The sequence below is a fragment of the Microtus ochrogaster genome, linkage group LG4 (genome assembly GCF_000317375.1).
Source record: "Microtus ochrogaster isolate Prairie Vole_2 linkage group LG4, MicOch1.0, whole genome shotgun sequence".
NCBI classification, from domain to species: Eukaryota; Metazoa; Chordata; class Mammalia; order Rodentia; family Cricetidae; genus Microtus; species Microtus ochrogaster.
Window position 1 is genome coordinate 52712206 of NC_022030.1, and position 17298 is coordinate 52729503.

Sequence of the window (17298 nt, forward strand, 5' to 3'; positions counted from 1 at the left end):
TAAAATAAATCATAAGAAGCTAATAAGGAAAAAAACTGCATAAAAATCACAGTGGAAAGGGGTGAGCAGTGGATATTTCCATGACATTACCAAAAAGACTGGTATGATTGCCTGCTAAAGAGAGCCAATCCACCTTGCTAAAAATAAGTAAAGTAGTGGAATATTTGCTTTCAAATTGTCCATTACTTTGCTTTAAAAAATAACATTTCACTAATGGATTCCCAGATTAGTTGGTGGAAACATGGAGGGAGAAAAGATATTTTTACACTCATCATACCTACCTCCTAGATGATAACTGCAAAGAGAGAAAAAAAAAGGTAATTGGAAGGCAATTACAGTCACCTGTAGAAAGGTGTATGACACTACAGACAACAGACTAAACCAATATTATGTGCCTCCTGGTCCAGTCCCATGAACAAGGCCACAGGTCCCGACCAGTGTGCTCCTGGTGAGCAGGCAGAGAGGCAGTACTGAGGAGGTACCGGGCAAACCCACGCTGAGGGACTCTGTGAAAAAGAACTTGCCTGGACTCTGAAAGTGTTAAAGTCAGAAGAGACAATCAAAGAATAAGAATTGATTCCCACTGGATTAGAGAGACGCGCCGACTCAGCAGAATTTATCATCCTGGATTAGAGCCCAGAAAAGCAAAATGATATCACCAAGACCTGGAGGCCGACAGGTCACGCACTACTTCCTCATTTGGATTATTGCACCGTATTCTAAGAATCACATTTATTATTATTTTAGTTATTTATTGTAGGTATCTGTATGTGGGTGGGTGTACATGCCACGGTGTATGTTTGAAGCTGGTTCTCTCCTTCTACCTGTGGGTCCAGGGGTTTAACTCAGGTCACAAGCTTCCAAGTGCCTTTACCCACTAAGCCATCTCACTGGCCTGCCCCATAGTTTTATATGATGCTAACGTGAGGTGAAAATTTTTCAAAGAGAATTTTTGACATTAAGTCAATAGATTATCATACTATTTTATAATTACTTAAAGCTTGAAGTGTAGTGCCATTCTGTAGTGATGAGGCGAGCAGGCCTGCTTTTCGTCCTGCCCGGCTCCTGCACGGCTAGCTTAGCCCTGGAATAATTACACAGAAACTGTATTCATTTAAACACTGCTTGGCCCATTAGCTCTAACCTCTTACTGGCTAACTCTCACATCTTGATTAACCCATTTCTATTAATGTGTGTAGCACCACGAGGTGGTGGTTTACCAGGAAGATTCTAAACTGCGTCCATCTCGGAGAGGAGAGCTATAGCATCTGACTCACTTCCCTTCTTTCCAGCATTCTGTTCTGTCTACCCACCTATGTTCTGCCCTATCAGGCCAAGCAGTCTCTTTATTAATTAACCAATGAAAGCAACACATAGAAAGAAGACACTCCTACATCATTGGAGTTATTTCAAAAGAAAATAAAAATGAAGACAATTCGGGCTGGGGGTGTAACTCAGTTGCTAAATGCTTGTCTAGTATGCACAAGGTACTGGGTTCAAGGCCTAGCACCATATAAACTGGGCCTCATGATGCATGCCTATAATCCCAGCAATGGGAGGTCGGCACAGCAGGATCAGGAATTCGAGGCTACTTTAAGCTACATAGAGAGTTTGAGGCCAATCTGGCCTACACAGACTTGGTCTCAAACAAAAAGTAAAGATGTTGATGACAACCTTTAGTTACTGTAGCCGAAATGTCTGCACACAGTGACATGGAGAAACTGTCATGGATCCATGCGATGGATGTTTCATAGCGTGGAAAATGAAGGCACTACTGCTGCATTGTCTACAATCCCCTTCTCGAGAGTTCAAGATAAGGGAAAATGGATTCATCAAGATAGAATGATAAGCCAAAGCCACCAGGTGAGGAGAATGGCAGTGACTAACAGGAGCCTCAGAGAGATTTGTGAAACTCTGGAATGTTCTGTAGCTTCTTCACCTGAGAGATCAAGACAGCTAACTGGTTTATCAAGTTGTTCATCTCTGGTCTCTGCGATTGCTACATGAAAGTTACAACATAATTTAAATCATAACATCAACAAGAAGAGATAATTTCAAAGAGCTAACAGGAAGCCAGCAGACTTGAGTGACATCTGGGAGCAATGATTGGCATTTTCTAAAAGGCAAAGGGGCAGTAAGTAAGAAGAGAAAGTACCCAGAGCTGTGGATATTCAGTCTGAAGCAGAGAACCAAAGATACCCACTGGATATATGTATCCAAAAACATATAGTGTGAAACCATTATAAAGTGAAACACAGTCATTACAATAATACAATTAAGGAATAGTAAAGGCTGTGGTGAACGTTTATGATATAGGTAGATGAAGTCAATTCCACATGTACATAGTTGCTCATTACTTATATGTTCTATATGTTAGAATAGTAGTCTAGAAAAATGGTCATGACACTCTCCTCGGGGTGCACTATTGTGACAAGCCTTTGATTGTCTTCTTTAAATATTTTGGTGACTTTCACTATATCTGACATAAACATGTATTATCTTAGTGACTGAAAATTATCAAAACCAATCTCCTGGATAGAGATGTGACCAGCATGTGTCAAAGCCCCAAGTTCATCCCCTAGTACCTCCTAAATCTAAGCAGAGTGTGGGAGGGCTTGTCTGCAATCCCAGCATTCTGGAGGCAGAGCCAGGAGGGTCAGAATCCGAAGACACTGTGGACCTCGTACTGAGCTGGAGGCCATCCCAGGCTATGGAAGTCTAGCTTCAATGATGACAATAACAACAAAATTTAATTTTTGAAAAATTGGTATCTTTTTAAAGATCACCAAAAGACCAAAGTCTAAAAAGAGAAGGAAAACCCCAAACATTAATAGAGGACTCATTATCTCACACACACACACACACACACACACACACACACACACACACACACACATCTTTGATGTTCTGTTTCACAGCCACTTTTGAAGTCGGAGGACCAATCCTTTCCCTGAGAATTAAGCTGCAGGGTTCCGGCTCCCAACATTCTGCCCAGGGCTGCCTTTTTCTTCCTCAGACCCCCAGCAATCTCTGCTTTACTTAACTCTTTCCCATAAAATTCACTGGAAACATTTTTTTCACTGTTTAGAGAAATCAAAACACACCCAAAGAATGTAGACAAGGCCTTTTTCCTTTCTGCTTTGTAACAGCGCTGTTACCACATAACCAACACTAATGGGAGCAACCAGGAAGCTAGGGCTAAACTCCAAGGATGTGGGCTGAGGAAGTAGTATTTAAAATGGCTGCAAGACACTATTTCTCTTTCCCAAGACTCCCGATCCCCAGCCCCAGTATCTTGGGTGGCTAATCTCTGCTTTCCCCACGCAGCTCAGCCCATGTCTGCAGATTTTTCTCTCTACCATACTTTGTCAATCAATCTGTCCCATACTGAAGCAAGAGAAGGCATCAGAAATATGAATTGCGGTCTTGACTGGAATCTTTTCCAATCTTTTATTTTTCTAACATGTGGAATGTATTTCACCAGGCAAGTAAAATAATGAAGACCAGTGGATGCTCCAAATGCCAGAGTTTTCATAGATCTCTGACACAGATAGGAACACTCTTAGCGGGTTGCCTGGAAACCGGGAGACTGTTTCCTCCAAAGAAAATTGTGTGCTACATCAAATGCAGGAATGCTTTGGCTTAAGATCAACTCTTATCAGGGCACCAGGAGATTTAATCATTAACAAAAACTATTGCAATAGAAAATGCACTTGCTGCTTAAACGTGTAGAAATCTTGACACCTTCATTCTAAAAGAAGGAAAGCAGCACTAGACCTGGCTTGCTGCTAACGCACTTTCTAAAACACACTCACTAAGTCTCATTCTATCAACTTGACAGATGTTTCACCACCAGCCACTTTCAGCAATATGTACACTCCCCTTCCTGCTGTCCAACAAAAGAAATGAAAACGAATCAAAGTCATTCATTAATCAAAACCCTTCCTTGGTTTCCTGGATGAAAGGGCAGGAACCAGCACTGGAAACACTGGAAAGATAAAAGAAGACGCAACCAGGGAAGTGTTCCGGCATAAAAAAAAAAAAAATTAAAAAAAAAAAGAGTCCCACCCTCCATTGAGGAAGGAGAGGGCAGGTGCTTATGCCGATGCCAAATAGGGGAAGGGTGAGTTTTACATAGCTATTATTCTTCTATTCATTGTGTAGTATTGAACCTGGAATATAGTTTAGTATAGAGTTTTTCCTAGGATGCAGGATGCCCTACTTCAATCCCTAGAATCACACACACACACACACACACACACACACACACACACACTGAATTTGCTATATTGCAGAGTACATGTTAGGCACAAGGGTACACAGATGAGCAGAGGGATTTAAGCCTAATTGATTCCCATTAGTCTTCTCCACCTCCACCTAGTCCCAACCCAACAAAAGTGAGAGAGACAATGTTCCAGCGACGAGGATATCACGAATGATGCACAGAACCCGTCCTTTATAAAACTAAAAAGGCAGATGTGAAAGGAGCCAGGGACCAGGACTCCCTGAGGCTTCCTAGCCAGCCAGTCTAGCCTACTTGTCTAGCTGGAGGCCAGTGAGAGATCCTGCCTCAAAACCAAGCAGAGGTCTCCAGAGGAAAAACCCTTGAGGTTATCACATGGCCTCAGCCACGTGTGCATACATGTGAATTCAAGCTCCCATGAATACCCACGCATAAAACACACACACACGCACGCACACACACACACACACACACACACACACACACACACACAATCCCATAGCAGTTACATACAATGTTATAAAGTAGGTTGAGAGATGGCTTAGCGGTTAAGAGCACTTGCTGCTCTTGTAGGAGACTGGGGTTCGGTTCCCAGCATCCATGTGGCGGCTCACAAGCACCTGTAACTATAGCTGCAAGGGATCCAATGAAGTCTTCTGACCACCAGGGTGGCATGGTACACACTCAGGTGCACAGATACGTGCACAAATTTTAAATAGATAAATCTTGACTGTTTTATACTACGAAAGAAGTTTATTTTATAAAATCACTAGATTAAAAAGTTACATAGCTGAGGAAATAGACTTTGAAAGAACCTTGCCCCGATGATGTGATAACCTGAAAGCAAAATCTAAAGCTGAAAGGAGACAAGTGTGAGGTTGTCCTCTCAATCTGAATAGAATATGCCAGAGGATCCCATTTATTCACAGACATTTTTGCTTTGTTTTTTGTTCTGTTTTGTTTCTTTGTTTCTCAAGCAGGGTTCATTGCGTAGCCGCGGCTGTCCTGGAACTCACTCTGTAGACCAGGCTGGCCTCAAACTCACAGAGATCTGCCTGCCTCTGCCTCCCGAGTGTTGGCATTAAAGGAGTACACCACCACGCCAGGCTTCACAAAAAACTTTTTTATGAAATTCCTTACAGGTGGAAAATGTTATTAATTTTCACAGATAATAAAAAAATCTATTCCTTCTTTAAATCTATTTTATGTGAATTGGTGAGAAGGTGTCAGATCCCCTGGGGCTGGATTTACAGATGGTTGTGAGCTGCCATGTGAGTGCTGGGACTTGAACCCAGGTCATCTGGAAGAGCAGCCAGTGCTCTTAACCACCAAGCCATTTTTCCAACCCTAAAATCAATTCTTAACAATTCTTTATTATGTATCTTTTCAACTGCACTCTACTGAAAGTCTAGTAAGCGTAGATGCACAATAACTTCATGGTGCTTGATTATAAGCCTTTTAAAAAAATATACTTAATCTTATTTTTTCTTTTTATTGAAAATGGATATTTTTCTCATATATTTTATTACTGTTTCCTCTCCCTTTACTCCCCCAGTTCCTTCTTTTCCTTTCCCATCCTGATCCACTCCTTTTCTGTCTTTCATTAGAAAAGGAACAGGCTTCTCAGGGACCATAATAAAACAAAATAAGATAAAGCCAATACTAAAATGTCAGACTTGGAAAAAACAAACAAAAAAACAAACAAACGGAAAAGAGCCCAAGAGAAGGCACAAGAAACAGAGACCCACTCATTCACACTCAGGAATTCCATAGTAACACTGAGCTAGAAGCCATGATAGGTACGCAGATGACCTGCATAGACACATGCAGGCCCTGTGCACACTGCCCTGAATTCATGTGAGCTTTGCTCGTGCTGATTTAGAGGGCCTGTGTTCTCGGGATCCTCTGGCTCTTATACTCTTTCTGCCACCTCTTCCACAGGGTTCCCTGCACCCCGTGGTGAGGGGAGGGGAGGTTGAGATTACACATATGCACAAATTAAAAATAAATAATTAAAAAAACCAAATCTACACAAGCGGCAGGGACCAGCACATCCTGGTCCCAAGTGGGGGTATTCCATCTCCACACTCAGCAGCTCCCATCCCCACTCTGAACTTCCCCTCTGCCCTTCCCACTGCTACACACAGAGCTGTCTTCCTGCCTCGGCCCCTGCTTTCCTGTTGCCTTTTTGGCCTTAAGCTTCCCCTTGAAAGGCTTCTCCTCTCTTTCTCATCAGCAAGCTCTCTTTAAGTTCTTGCATCTGGGTCCTGTATTCTGGCTCCCCTCAAGCAATCTCATGGATTTTATTAGTCCATATCCAGCAGGCAGATCCCAGCAGATGAAGTCCCTGCCTGGTCATTTCATAAGATGCTGTCCAGCCCACGAGTTCAATGACTCGGTCCTTATCCAATCAGCTTGTCGCTATAATGATGGCCCCCGTAAGCTGCAACATGATGGCCCACATTTTAAGAAGCCACTTGTGGGGCTGGAGAGATGGCTCAGTGGTTAAGAGCATTGCCTGCTCTTCCAAAGGTCCTGAGTTCAGTTCCCAGCAACCACATGGTGGCTCACAACCATCTGTAAAGAGGTCTGGTGCCCTCTTCTGGCCTGCAGACATGCACACAGACAGAATATTGTATACATAATAAATAAATAAATATATAAAAAAAAAAGAAGCCACTTGTGTGAGGAAGACAACGTACCATGAAGACATTACCCTGAACGGACATTAAGATCCGGTTAAAGGTTAGTCCTACTGCTGTTTGAATCTGACAGCTCTCTAAACGACTTTTAAAGCACCCCTCCTGATTCCCCTTTGAACAGTACTGTAAATCACACATCCTTTCCCATGGAGACACCCTGAAATCCCTTCTGAAACCATGTTCCAGGTTACTAAGTCTAACTTTCCCTGTGGAATGAAACTGATTCGCCATCCTCAAGTCCTTAGAGTAAAGTCCAGATTCTGCTACATTAAGACATCAGCCCACAGCTCTGCCTTTAGACCACACTGCCAGTCAGAAGGGCCACACCAAGCGTTTCCTGCACAGTGCTGGAGATTTTCCATTCACTCTCTCGAATCTGTCCTCTGTCCCCCCACTCCCTCCCAGAGAAACTCAGCTTTATGGGCGGGATCAGCCAGGTGCCCAATATTCCTGCATGTGGTAGTTTGAATGTAACTGGCCCCTCATAAACCCATATTCCTATATTCTCATTGGGGGTGGCACTATTAGGAGGTGTGGCTTTGTTGGAGTGGGTGTGGCCTTGTTGGAGGAAGTGCGCCACTGTGGGGGTGGGCTTTGAGGTTTCCTATACTTAGGATACCACCCAGTGAGTCAGATGGCTTCCTGTTGCCTGCAAGATGTAGAACTCTCCACGCCAGCACCAATCTGCTTGCATGGCACCATGCTCCCCTTCATGATCATAGAGGACTGAACCTCTGAATCTGTAAGCGAGCCACACTCAATTAAAGGTTTTTCTCATAAGAGTTGCATGTTGTCTCTTCATAACAAAATGAACCCTAACTAAGACACTGGATATTCTAATGGAATCTGGCCAAAGGGGGGGGGTGCAATGGCAGGATATGATAAATATGATAAATAGGAATATGAAATCAACATGCATTTCTCCACACTTTGTCTTGCTGTGACTACTCTCTACGAAGTCTCTCTCTCTCTCTCTCTCTCTCTCTCTCTCTCTCTCTCTCTCTCGATCACATCCAACACTCTCGTGCTCAGCCAGGCACTGAATTATTACCTGCCTCAGGCCACAGTCTCTGCCCTCAGCCTCAGCTGCTCTCCAGGACCTGCCGTTCAGCAAACCCTATTCCCTCCCCTTGCACACGGAGGCTGGTGTCCTAAAATGCTTCGTTTCCCCACTCTGATTTCTTTTCTTACCCTGCCTACATGAAGGATTCCCTGTCTGAACTCCTTTCAATTAGCCTCCCATGTGTTGAATCTTAAATAGGTTTTATTTTTAGAGCAGTTTTAAATTTACAAAAAAAAAAAATTAGGAAGATGGATAGAATGGCCACATTCTCTCCACACATTCTGCTGCCAATCTACCCTGGTGCTGACGCTCCCAATTAGTACCGCATGCTGGTTTCAAAATGGATACATTATGACTGCCGGAAGTCCACACTCTAGGCAGACGCTTTTGGTTTTCATCTAAGGTTTTCACCATCCAGGGTTTGCTCTCTCCAGTCATCAGGTTCTTAGGCTCCTCTTGACCATGACTGTTTCTCAGTGTCCTGCTTATGATGACCTCTATAGTTCTGAGGAATACCAGCAGGATTTGCAGACTGGCAGTCACTATGTATCAAGAGATAGAATTTAGGTATCCGTCAAGAGTCCACACTGTCAATGTGACTTGACTTTCACTGTTGGTACTGAGCTTGATCACCTGGCCAAGACAGTGTCTGTTAGTTCTACACTGTAATGCTCCCTTCTCCTCTTTTCTTTCCATTCTATACTCTCTGTGAGCCCCTATGTGCAGCCCACATTAAAAAAAAAAAAAAACATGGAGAGGGGATGGGTTTGAAGCTCCACAGATGAAGTGTTCACCTTGCAAACAGAAGGTCCTGTGTGTTTGATACCTCGGACCCATGTGAAAACACTGGAGAGGTGGTACCTGTTTGTAACCCCAGCTATGGGCATCGTGGGGGGCACAGTGACAACAGACATATTCCTGGGGCTCACTGGCCAATCAGCATAGCCTACTTGCTAAGTTCCAGGCTGTGAAAGACTCTGTCTAAAAAACAGCGTGGAATGACACCTAAAGTTGACCTCTGGGCTCCATCCCCAGATACATTCACCAGCACACGCACACGCACACACACACACACACACACACACACACACACACACACACACACACAATGGCTGGAGATGTGGCTCAGTGGTTCAGTGCTTGCCTAGTATGCTTGAAACCCTGGGTTCCGACTTCAATACTGCCAAAAGTAAAAAAAGAGAAAACAGAAGCAGGCATGTTTTATCTCCCTAAATGGGTAGTAGAACTTTTGTGTTTTTTTTAAAATTGAGATAAGATATTCATCTGACTGATTTTAACTATTTTTAGGTGTTTCAATTACCCCTTTTAAGTAGGACAGTCTTTTCCTGATGGTACTGATCTCATGCTAATCTTGTTATCACTCCCCCAAAGTGACATGTCAAGTTTTAGCACGTGAGGAACTTCAAGTAAACCAGCTTCTCTCATTTTTATCTATTTGATCTATTTTCTTTAAGCTGTAACATGAGATGTCAAGGTCTCTGCTAGGGGAGCCAAGTTCTCCCTACCATTGTCTCCTATGTTCATTCTTGTTTTGAAAGAAAAATTGTTTCATGTGTATGGGCTTTTCACCTGCACGTATGTCTGTGAACCAAATATATATCCTGGGTGACCAGGGAAGCCAGAGGAGGGCTTTGACTCCCTGGAACTGAAGCTACAGACAGCTGTGAGCAGCCAGGTGGCTGCTAAGAATTGGATTCAGGTCCTCTGGAAAAGCAGTTAGTGCTCTTAACGGCTGAGTCCCCTTTCTAGCCCCTGTGTTCATCCTTCTAGCCTCATTTTTTCTTCATGTTGCCATTTTCATTTGAGCTCTTCTGGGGGCAAGGATCTAAAGCTTATTTATCTTTGTGTCTCTGAGATAGATGAATGTCCCAGAAACATAGCAGCTGATCAATAGATGATCATAAACAAGGGAAGCCAAGAGGAGACTCAAGTGCATGTGGCCTATTTATCCCAAAGAGGAGAGAGCTCATTAGTGTGTCACCTTGGCCAGGAGCGGGAAGCGTGTGCTCATTCTTGTTCACAGTATTACACCTGCCTCTGGGGTCGTCCGGCTAAACCTGCGAAGAGTCATAATGTATATCTATATCTTTCATCCTTGTCTGGACATTTGAATCAGGAGATTACAAATGTTAGACAGAGATACATTTACATAAAGATATTAAAGATGCCGTTTTTCTTTCTTTTTTTGTTTTTCAAGACAAGAGTTTCATTGAGTAGCCCTGACTGTCATGGAAATCACTCTGTAGACCAGGATCACAGACCTCTCCACCTGCCTCTGTCTCCCAAGTGCTGGGATTAAAGGCCTGTGCCACCACTGCCCAGCAATGCTATTATTTTTCACGAGAAAACTGGCAACAATCTAAAGGCCAGCAGTAGACCAGTGGAATTATAGACAACCCATGTGATAGAGTAACAAGAAGCCATTAAATAACACTTCGCACTCTGCTTGAGCAGTTATTGGGAAGCACAGGGGCATGGCTTGGTCTTCTTTCATTTTTTGCTTTCATTGGTCAAATAAAGAAACTGCCTTGGCTTTTTGATAGGGCAGAATTTAGGTAGGTGGAGCAGACCGAACAGAAGGCTGGGAGGAAGAAAGCAGAGTCAGGCAGATGCCATGGCTCTCCTCTCCAAGACGGACGCTGGTTAGACTCATGCCAGTAAGCCACAGTCAAATGGCAATACACATTAACAGAGATGGGTTAAACTAATATGTGAGAGTTAGCCAATAGGAGGCGCTAGATATAATGGGCCAGGCAGTGTTTAAATGAATACAGTTTCCGTGTAATTATTTCGGGGGCTGGGGGGGGGGGCGGGACACATGGAACAAAGGGCTTGTGCTTCTCTTGGGCTTCCGGGACACTTCTTTTACCACAATGGCTAAATTTTTTCTCCACATTTTCTCAAAATTTTAACATCTGTAACTAGAAAAGGAAGAAAAGACTCACCAATCTGTACTTTCAAAGTGGTACATCTACCCTTTCAAGCCTGAACATTGCACAAAGGCTAATCAAAACTTGAAGTTTGACCTGTCAATCAGGTCGGCTGCAATGAAGTTAAACCGCCACAGCTGTTGCCACTACTTCCTGGCTCACTTCCATCTGCATACCGAACATCCTATGGGTGTGAGTCCCAGGGAAAGAGAACCCAGAGCTTCTCCCTCAGTTGCCAGTTCCACTGGGCTTGATTCTGGACATTATTTTGCTTGCTGGTTTGCTTTTAAAGTTCCATTCCTTTAAGTGACTATAATGTAAAGCCACTTAGCAAAATACAGCTCTGTTCCACTCTGCTCTTGTGCAGATGGGACAAGAGAGGCTCAGTCCACAAGAAACTGCAATAGCCCGGTCCTAGACTCCTGATCCCCAGGAGGTCAAACCAATAACCCAATGGAGACGTTATGTAGACTTCCAGTTGACTTAGATAGGCCCCGAAAGTTTGAAGAGAGAAAACGGAGGTGCAAAGGCATTCAAACAACCACCCTTCCGCCTATGCTTTGTTTATGGTGGAAGTTTCATTGCTTTGCACTTTTGCAAAATTTATTCATTCAAAATACCATCATATGTACACAACGCAATGGGGTCTGAACATAAAACAAGAGTGAAAACCATGGTGGTTAAAATGAGAACTGTTCCACCTGGACTCCAGGGTTTGAGTCCCTTGCTGGTGCTTGGGGGAGGGGCATTTACAAGGAATGGTCTTGCTGGAGGAAGTATGTCACTGAGAGCCAGGCTTGAGATGTGAAGGCTCAGCTCACTGTTCCTGCAGTGTCTACAGCTTGCTTCCCTGCCATGGGGACTCCCCCCCCCCCCGGCCCCCGGAACCATATATCCAAATGAATTCTTTCTTCCATAAGCTGCCTTGGTCATGGAGTTTTATCATAGCCAACAGAAAAATAACCAATAAACCACCTAGTTTAAAAACAAACCCAAGATGGTCTTTCTGGAACTTGGTTATGTGGGTGTGCACTTCAGTCTAGGGCATGCTTCCTCTTTGTTAGTGAAATACTGGTTTTTAAACCCGAGAAGCATGAGTTTTTGATCTTCTCATTTGTTTTGGTACCAGGGGTTCTTGCTCATTAGAAATGACCATGGTTGTGTTCTTTTACTATTTGCTCCTTTGACCCTTTTTAATAGTTTGCAATATATTAATAATCTCTCCTACATTGTTTTATTATATATATTTACTACATATATGCGCGCGCGCGCACACACACACACACACACACACACACACACACACACACACACACTGATTTTTTTTTCCAGGCAAGGTTTCTCTGTGTAACAGCTCTGACTATCCAGGGACTTGCTTTGTAGACCAGGCTGGCCTCGAACCACAGCCTGTCTCTGCCTCCTAAGTGCTGGGATTACAAGTGTGCACCACCACTGCCTAGTTTTATTTTATTATTTATTTTTTCTTTTTCTTTTTTGAGACAGGGTTTCTCTGTGTAGCCCTTGCTTTCCTGGAACTCCCTCTATAGACCAGGCTGGCCTCAGACTCTGAGATCCACTTGTCTCTGCCTCCTGAGTACTGGGATTAAAGGCATGTACCACCATCTCCCAGCCTGGAACAAAGTAATTTTCAACACAACCTAATTTTGATTCTTATGCAACCAAACTTGAGAATTATGTGTGAGCAATTATCAAAAAGTATTTATTGAGCATCCAATGTTGTAATGACGAAGAAAGGCTTCACAAAGCCTAAACACAATAGTGTTGGGCAAGCAAGGGTGTCAGAAATAAAAACACCATTGTATAGCAGGTTGGCTTGACCTCAGAACAAATAAACACAATTCTATCCTGGTCTCTGCCTCTGCACACAATACTAGGATCCCTGCATAGAGCAGGACACTATTTCCCAAGACCATTCAGAAAGCCCTCTGATGGCTAACCCTGCAAACTTGCTTCTTTGTAAAGAGCAGCTGGTAATACCTCACTCTATCTCAGTCCCACCCTGTCCAGCCAAGTCTCATGCCCCACACCTTCTCAGCAAGGCACACACAAAGCCCTGGGATTTCTGCCATGGAAGCTTCAAGTTTAGACTTCGGAATCAAAAGATCTGGCTTCCCGAAACTGTGCAGCTATCTGGGTAGTTCTCAACAAGTCATTCAACCTTAGGGACTCAGACTTACTGGGCAAAGTCTAAGGCCCAGCCCATTTTTTTCCAACGATGGCTTTATGCAAGCCAAACCACACCCTAGCTAGTAAAAGATAGAGTTAATCTCTAACCTGAAAGTGTGTGGTATTATGAGAATTTGTATGGGAAGCCTGTATTCATTTCCTTACCTGTCTAGTGTTAGGGACTACAATAAATACAGAAAATGCAGAAGATGAATCTGATTCCTTGAAATCTAAAGTAACTTCAATGAAGGAATTAATGTCTCAACTATTTGAAAGATCCTAAGTCAATGTCCCAGGGCTGTCTTCTAGGCTATGTGGAAAAAAAAAATCATTTGGTATTTAATTTGATCTTTAGTAGTCTCTGTTTAAAATCTTAAAAGCTATTGATTTTCCCACTGCAAGCTATGCTTAGATAGCCACAGAATTCGCAGAGCTTCAACTGGGTGAAGAAGATCCAAGAAAATGGGCAGAACCAACAAAGCTCCTGCCTTGCTGGCTATTTCATCAACAGGAAAAGGCTGGCGTCATCAGCTCCCCACTCAAAGGCAGTTACACAATGCAGTGCCCTCTGCAAGGAACACACCTCAAGTAGCAGGGAGAACAGACAGGACTGGAGACAGCCTGCTGTCAGCAAGCAAAGTACTTGTCCTTGAGAGCTGAAGAGTGTCCCATTTGACGGGGCACACCTAACACCTCAGCCCTTGGGAGGCAGAGGAAGGAGTTTTACCAGCTCAAGGCCAGCCTGGGCTACATAGTGAAATTGTCTGGGCCACATAGTGAAACTGCCTTTTAAAAAAATGCTAAAAGGTTGTACAGCCACCATCTGGTTTGGAAAGAGGGCCGTGGGGAAAGTGTTCACAATTGCCCCCTTAAGACCCTGTGAGTTATCTGGGAGCAGAGATACAATTATTCCTATTTGTTGAGAGCTAACCTTCCACCTCTCTTAAACCTTTTAAAACACTCACAACCCCTTCTCTTATCAAAAGATCTCAAGTTAATTTTTTCCTGTTACAGCCACTACCTGGATTTATTATCCTGAATTCTCAGCTTTCTTTTACATACTTCCTGGGCTACAGTAATCCAAGTCTGGGGAGGGAACCAGAACCCCACTCCTTGATTCCCCCCACCCACCATCTGGGCACTCCAAGAAGCAAGGAGTATGCTCAGCTTGTTTTTAAAGGGGAAGAGGAACCTCCCCCAGAATGTGCAATCACATTATCGCGGGGATTAAGAAACACTTAATGGGAAAATTTAGTCCTCAGCTTCCTGAATTGGGAAGCGCAGGTGCAGGAGACAGTAGCTGTCTCAGGCCCTGAATGTAGGTTGGGTGCCAGCGCAGGAAAGGCCTCCCGTGGGGGTGGGGCATTAGTCATATACACCTCCATCGTCTTTTGGGACAAGGGACTAGTAAAGACAGAGGTCTTGAATTAATCTAAAAGCTATTCGCATGCCATATAGCACAGGGAAAAAACCATAAAGCGAAAGTATTGTAACCAGCCCAAGGCCACCTGTCCAAATGAACTCTGTAACTCAATGCCTCTTGTATTCTACACAAGAGATTCAGGTTCTAAACTGGTTATCTGTACACAAGGACGTGTCACTTTATAGTTAACAGAATCTTTCCGGGAGAACAAAACTAACTCTCTCTCTCTCTCTCTCTCTCTTTCTCTCTCTCTCTCTCTCTCTCTCTCTCTCTCTCTCTCTCTCTCTCTGTGTGTGTGTGTGTGTGTGTGTTGGGGAGGTGGCGGCGGGGGGGGGGAGTAGAATTGCTTATCTCCTGGTTTATCATTTTCTGCTTAGTTGAGGGAAAGGGCAGCTGCTGGTGGTGCCCAAGGGAGACAAGCTTCCGTAGCTGCCATCTGCCGCCTGCCGGGTCCTTCTAGCTTAAAGGACTCCCTGGCACAGCAGAAAGCAAAGCTGCAGTAGAATTGTATAACCTCGCTGGGGAAGCAAAGCAGCTATGGAAAAGGCCACTAGGGCCAGTCACGGAAGACCGACCGGGCTGGAAGACCCCCAAGAGTAGGGGTTATAGGGAGGGAGACCGCGTTGGACCCCCATCCCTGAGGGTGACGGGATGTGGGGTTGTGAATCCTCTGAGGAGCCCAGGGTTGGTGGTGCAGCAAAGCGAAGCGCGCCACTCCTGAGTCTGTGAGGAGCAAAAGGAGGAGGATGCTGCAACCTAAGAACTCTGGGGCAGTTCTCAGGCTGTATCCCAGGGAAGTGCCAAGGACATCCCCACTCCTCTTTCCAGTTACGTAACTCTCACACTTCTGGCAGAATCTACTGAAACACGAACTTACTCATTAAAGTAATTAAAGTGTAGAATCTCTCAACGGATACATGCAAAGGCTCTGGGTGCTGTCTGAGAAGATGTAGTTACCACCTACAGCGACAGAATATGACTTCGTGTGACTGACCCCCCTAGGGCGGATGCTGGGAGGCGGCGGTAGGAGCCCGCGATCCCCATCGCGGAGTCGCCGGGACCCGCAGACACGCAGACGGCCGTCGCCCTTCTCCCCACTGCAGACAGCTGTCCGTGGTTACCTGCGGGTTTGCGGGGAGATGCGCCACTTCTGGGACCCGCGTCGTCCCTTCCGAGGGGCCCGCGCTATTCTCCCGAGGATTGTCCTCCGGCGCCGGGAAGAGCCCGCAGCGGCGCTGGAAGCGCGCCACGAGCTGCGAATCCTGCAGACTCCGCAGCAACTCGGCCATGGTGAGCCGCGACCCCGCACGTCCGACCTGCAGTCACGCGCGTCCGTGTCCTCGGCGTGCGCCCTGGCCTGGCGTTCCGCAGCCCGGTGCTCCCAGCCCAGGGCGGGCGGGGCGCAGGGCCAGCCAACAGGTGCGCCGCCCGGGTCCTAGCGCCCGCCCTGCACGCGGGGAAACCCAGGTGTCTTCCTCCACCTTGCACACGTCGCCGACCCCTTCCTTGCCATCCGGGCGACCCCAGCCCCTCCCTTCAGGGTGCTCTCGCAATTGCTTGGAAGAGTCTAGGTGTTTGACCTGCGCACCAACCCCACTCTGTCGGGCTAGTGCAGGCTAACCACTAAGGAAAAGCACTGTGCACCTGTACTGTGCATCCTTCCAAATGCTGGAAGCTTCGTGACACTCCTTTCAAATCTTGAGCCCAAGGTGAAGCTGCCCCCACCCCCACGCATCCCTACACCTCAGCTCCCTGTCCCCACTTTTGCCTGGTTTCTGCAAGTTTATTTCCCAGGAGTCTGGCTCCTAGGAAGAATTACCAGTTTTTCCACACTCGGCTTGATGCAACGTTTCCTCCTCACAGGCTAGTCACCGTGCCCTTCCAACCTGTTCAACAATAGAAAAAAGCGAAGAGCCTAGAGTCAACCCCAGTGGTGTCATAGATAAACAGAAATCTCCACATTCCCAGCTCGGCTCCTGCCTTGGGCCTTGCTAATTTAGACCCAAAGGGAACAAGGCGCCCCAGCGACTGCTTTAAAACAGCAAAAGAAACGTCCTGCAGATGTGTCATGGTTTTCCTTGGGCACTCCTAAACCTCCCTTCTGGGTCTCTGAGATCCTAAAATGACCTCTGCACCTCTGCAGCTAGCGAGAAGCAACAGTTAAAGGAGGCTCAGGTGATTGCCCTGCAGCAAAACTATAATCCAATCCTTAGTTGGGAGCAGAAGGCTGCTGGGGTAAGGAGTGGGGGTGTGGTTGCTCCTGGCTGCCCTTGTGAAACCTGTTGCTTGGCTGAATAAATGACTGTGGATGCTGTGGCCACCTTGCTTCTCCAGCTGCCCTTCTAGGTTGAAGGTCTTTGGATGGTGTGATCTCTCATCCCTGCTCCCTGCATCCCTGGCTCTTTAATCCTACCTGGAAAAGATGGTCAAGGTGATTAAGAAGGAAGTATCTTCTTCAGAGATCCCATTTTCCTCTTACAGAGAAGCATGGGGCTGCTGTCACAGCCCTGTGATGTCACACCCAGCCACGTGTAGCTCAGGAGGACATAGCCTCCCTCCCCAGTGCAGCTTGCTGTCATTTATGGACACGAAACCAAGCCCCGTGGTTTGATTTTAACAGCTGGTGTTACAGTAGCTCCCAGCCTGTTGCATACACACACACACACACACACACACACACACACACACACACACACACACACAGAGAGAGAGAGAGAGAGAGAGAGAGA

The 17298-nt window shown here is 45.5% G+C and overlaps 1 protein-coding gene across 1 annotated transcript in view; it reads right to left on the reverse strand.

The window, feature by feature from the left end:
* The window catches only part of Sgpp2 (sphingosine-1-phosphate phosphatase 2), a 119957-nt gene extending 103941 nt beyond the window's left edge, over positions 1–16016 (reverse strand). Inside the window, exon 1 of the mRNA XM_013351720.2 lies at positions 15691–16016. Coding sequence (XP_013207174.1) covers positions 15691–15858 — 168 coding nt within the window. The 5' untranslated portion in view covers positions 15859–16016. The remainder of the gene's footprint in view (positions 1–15690) is intronic.
* Positions 16017–17298: the final 1282 nt, after the last annotated feature.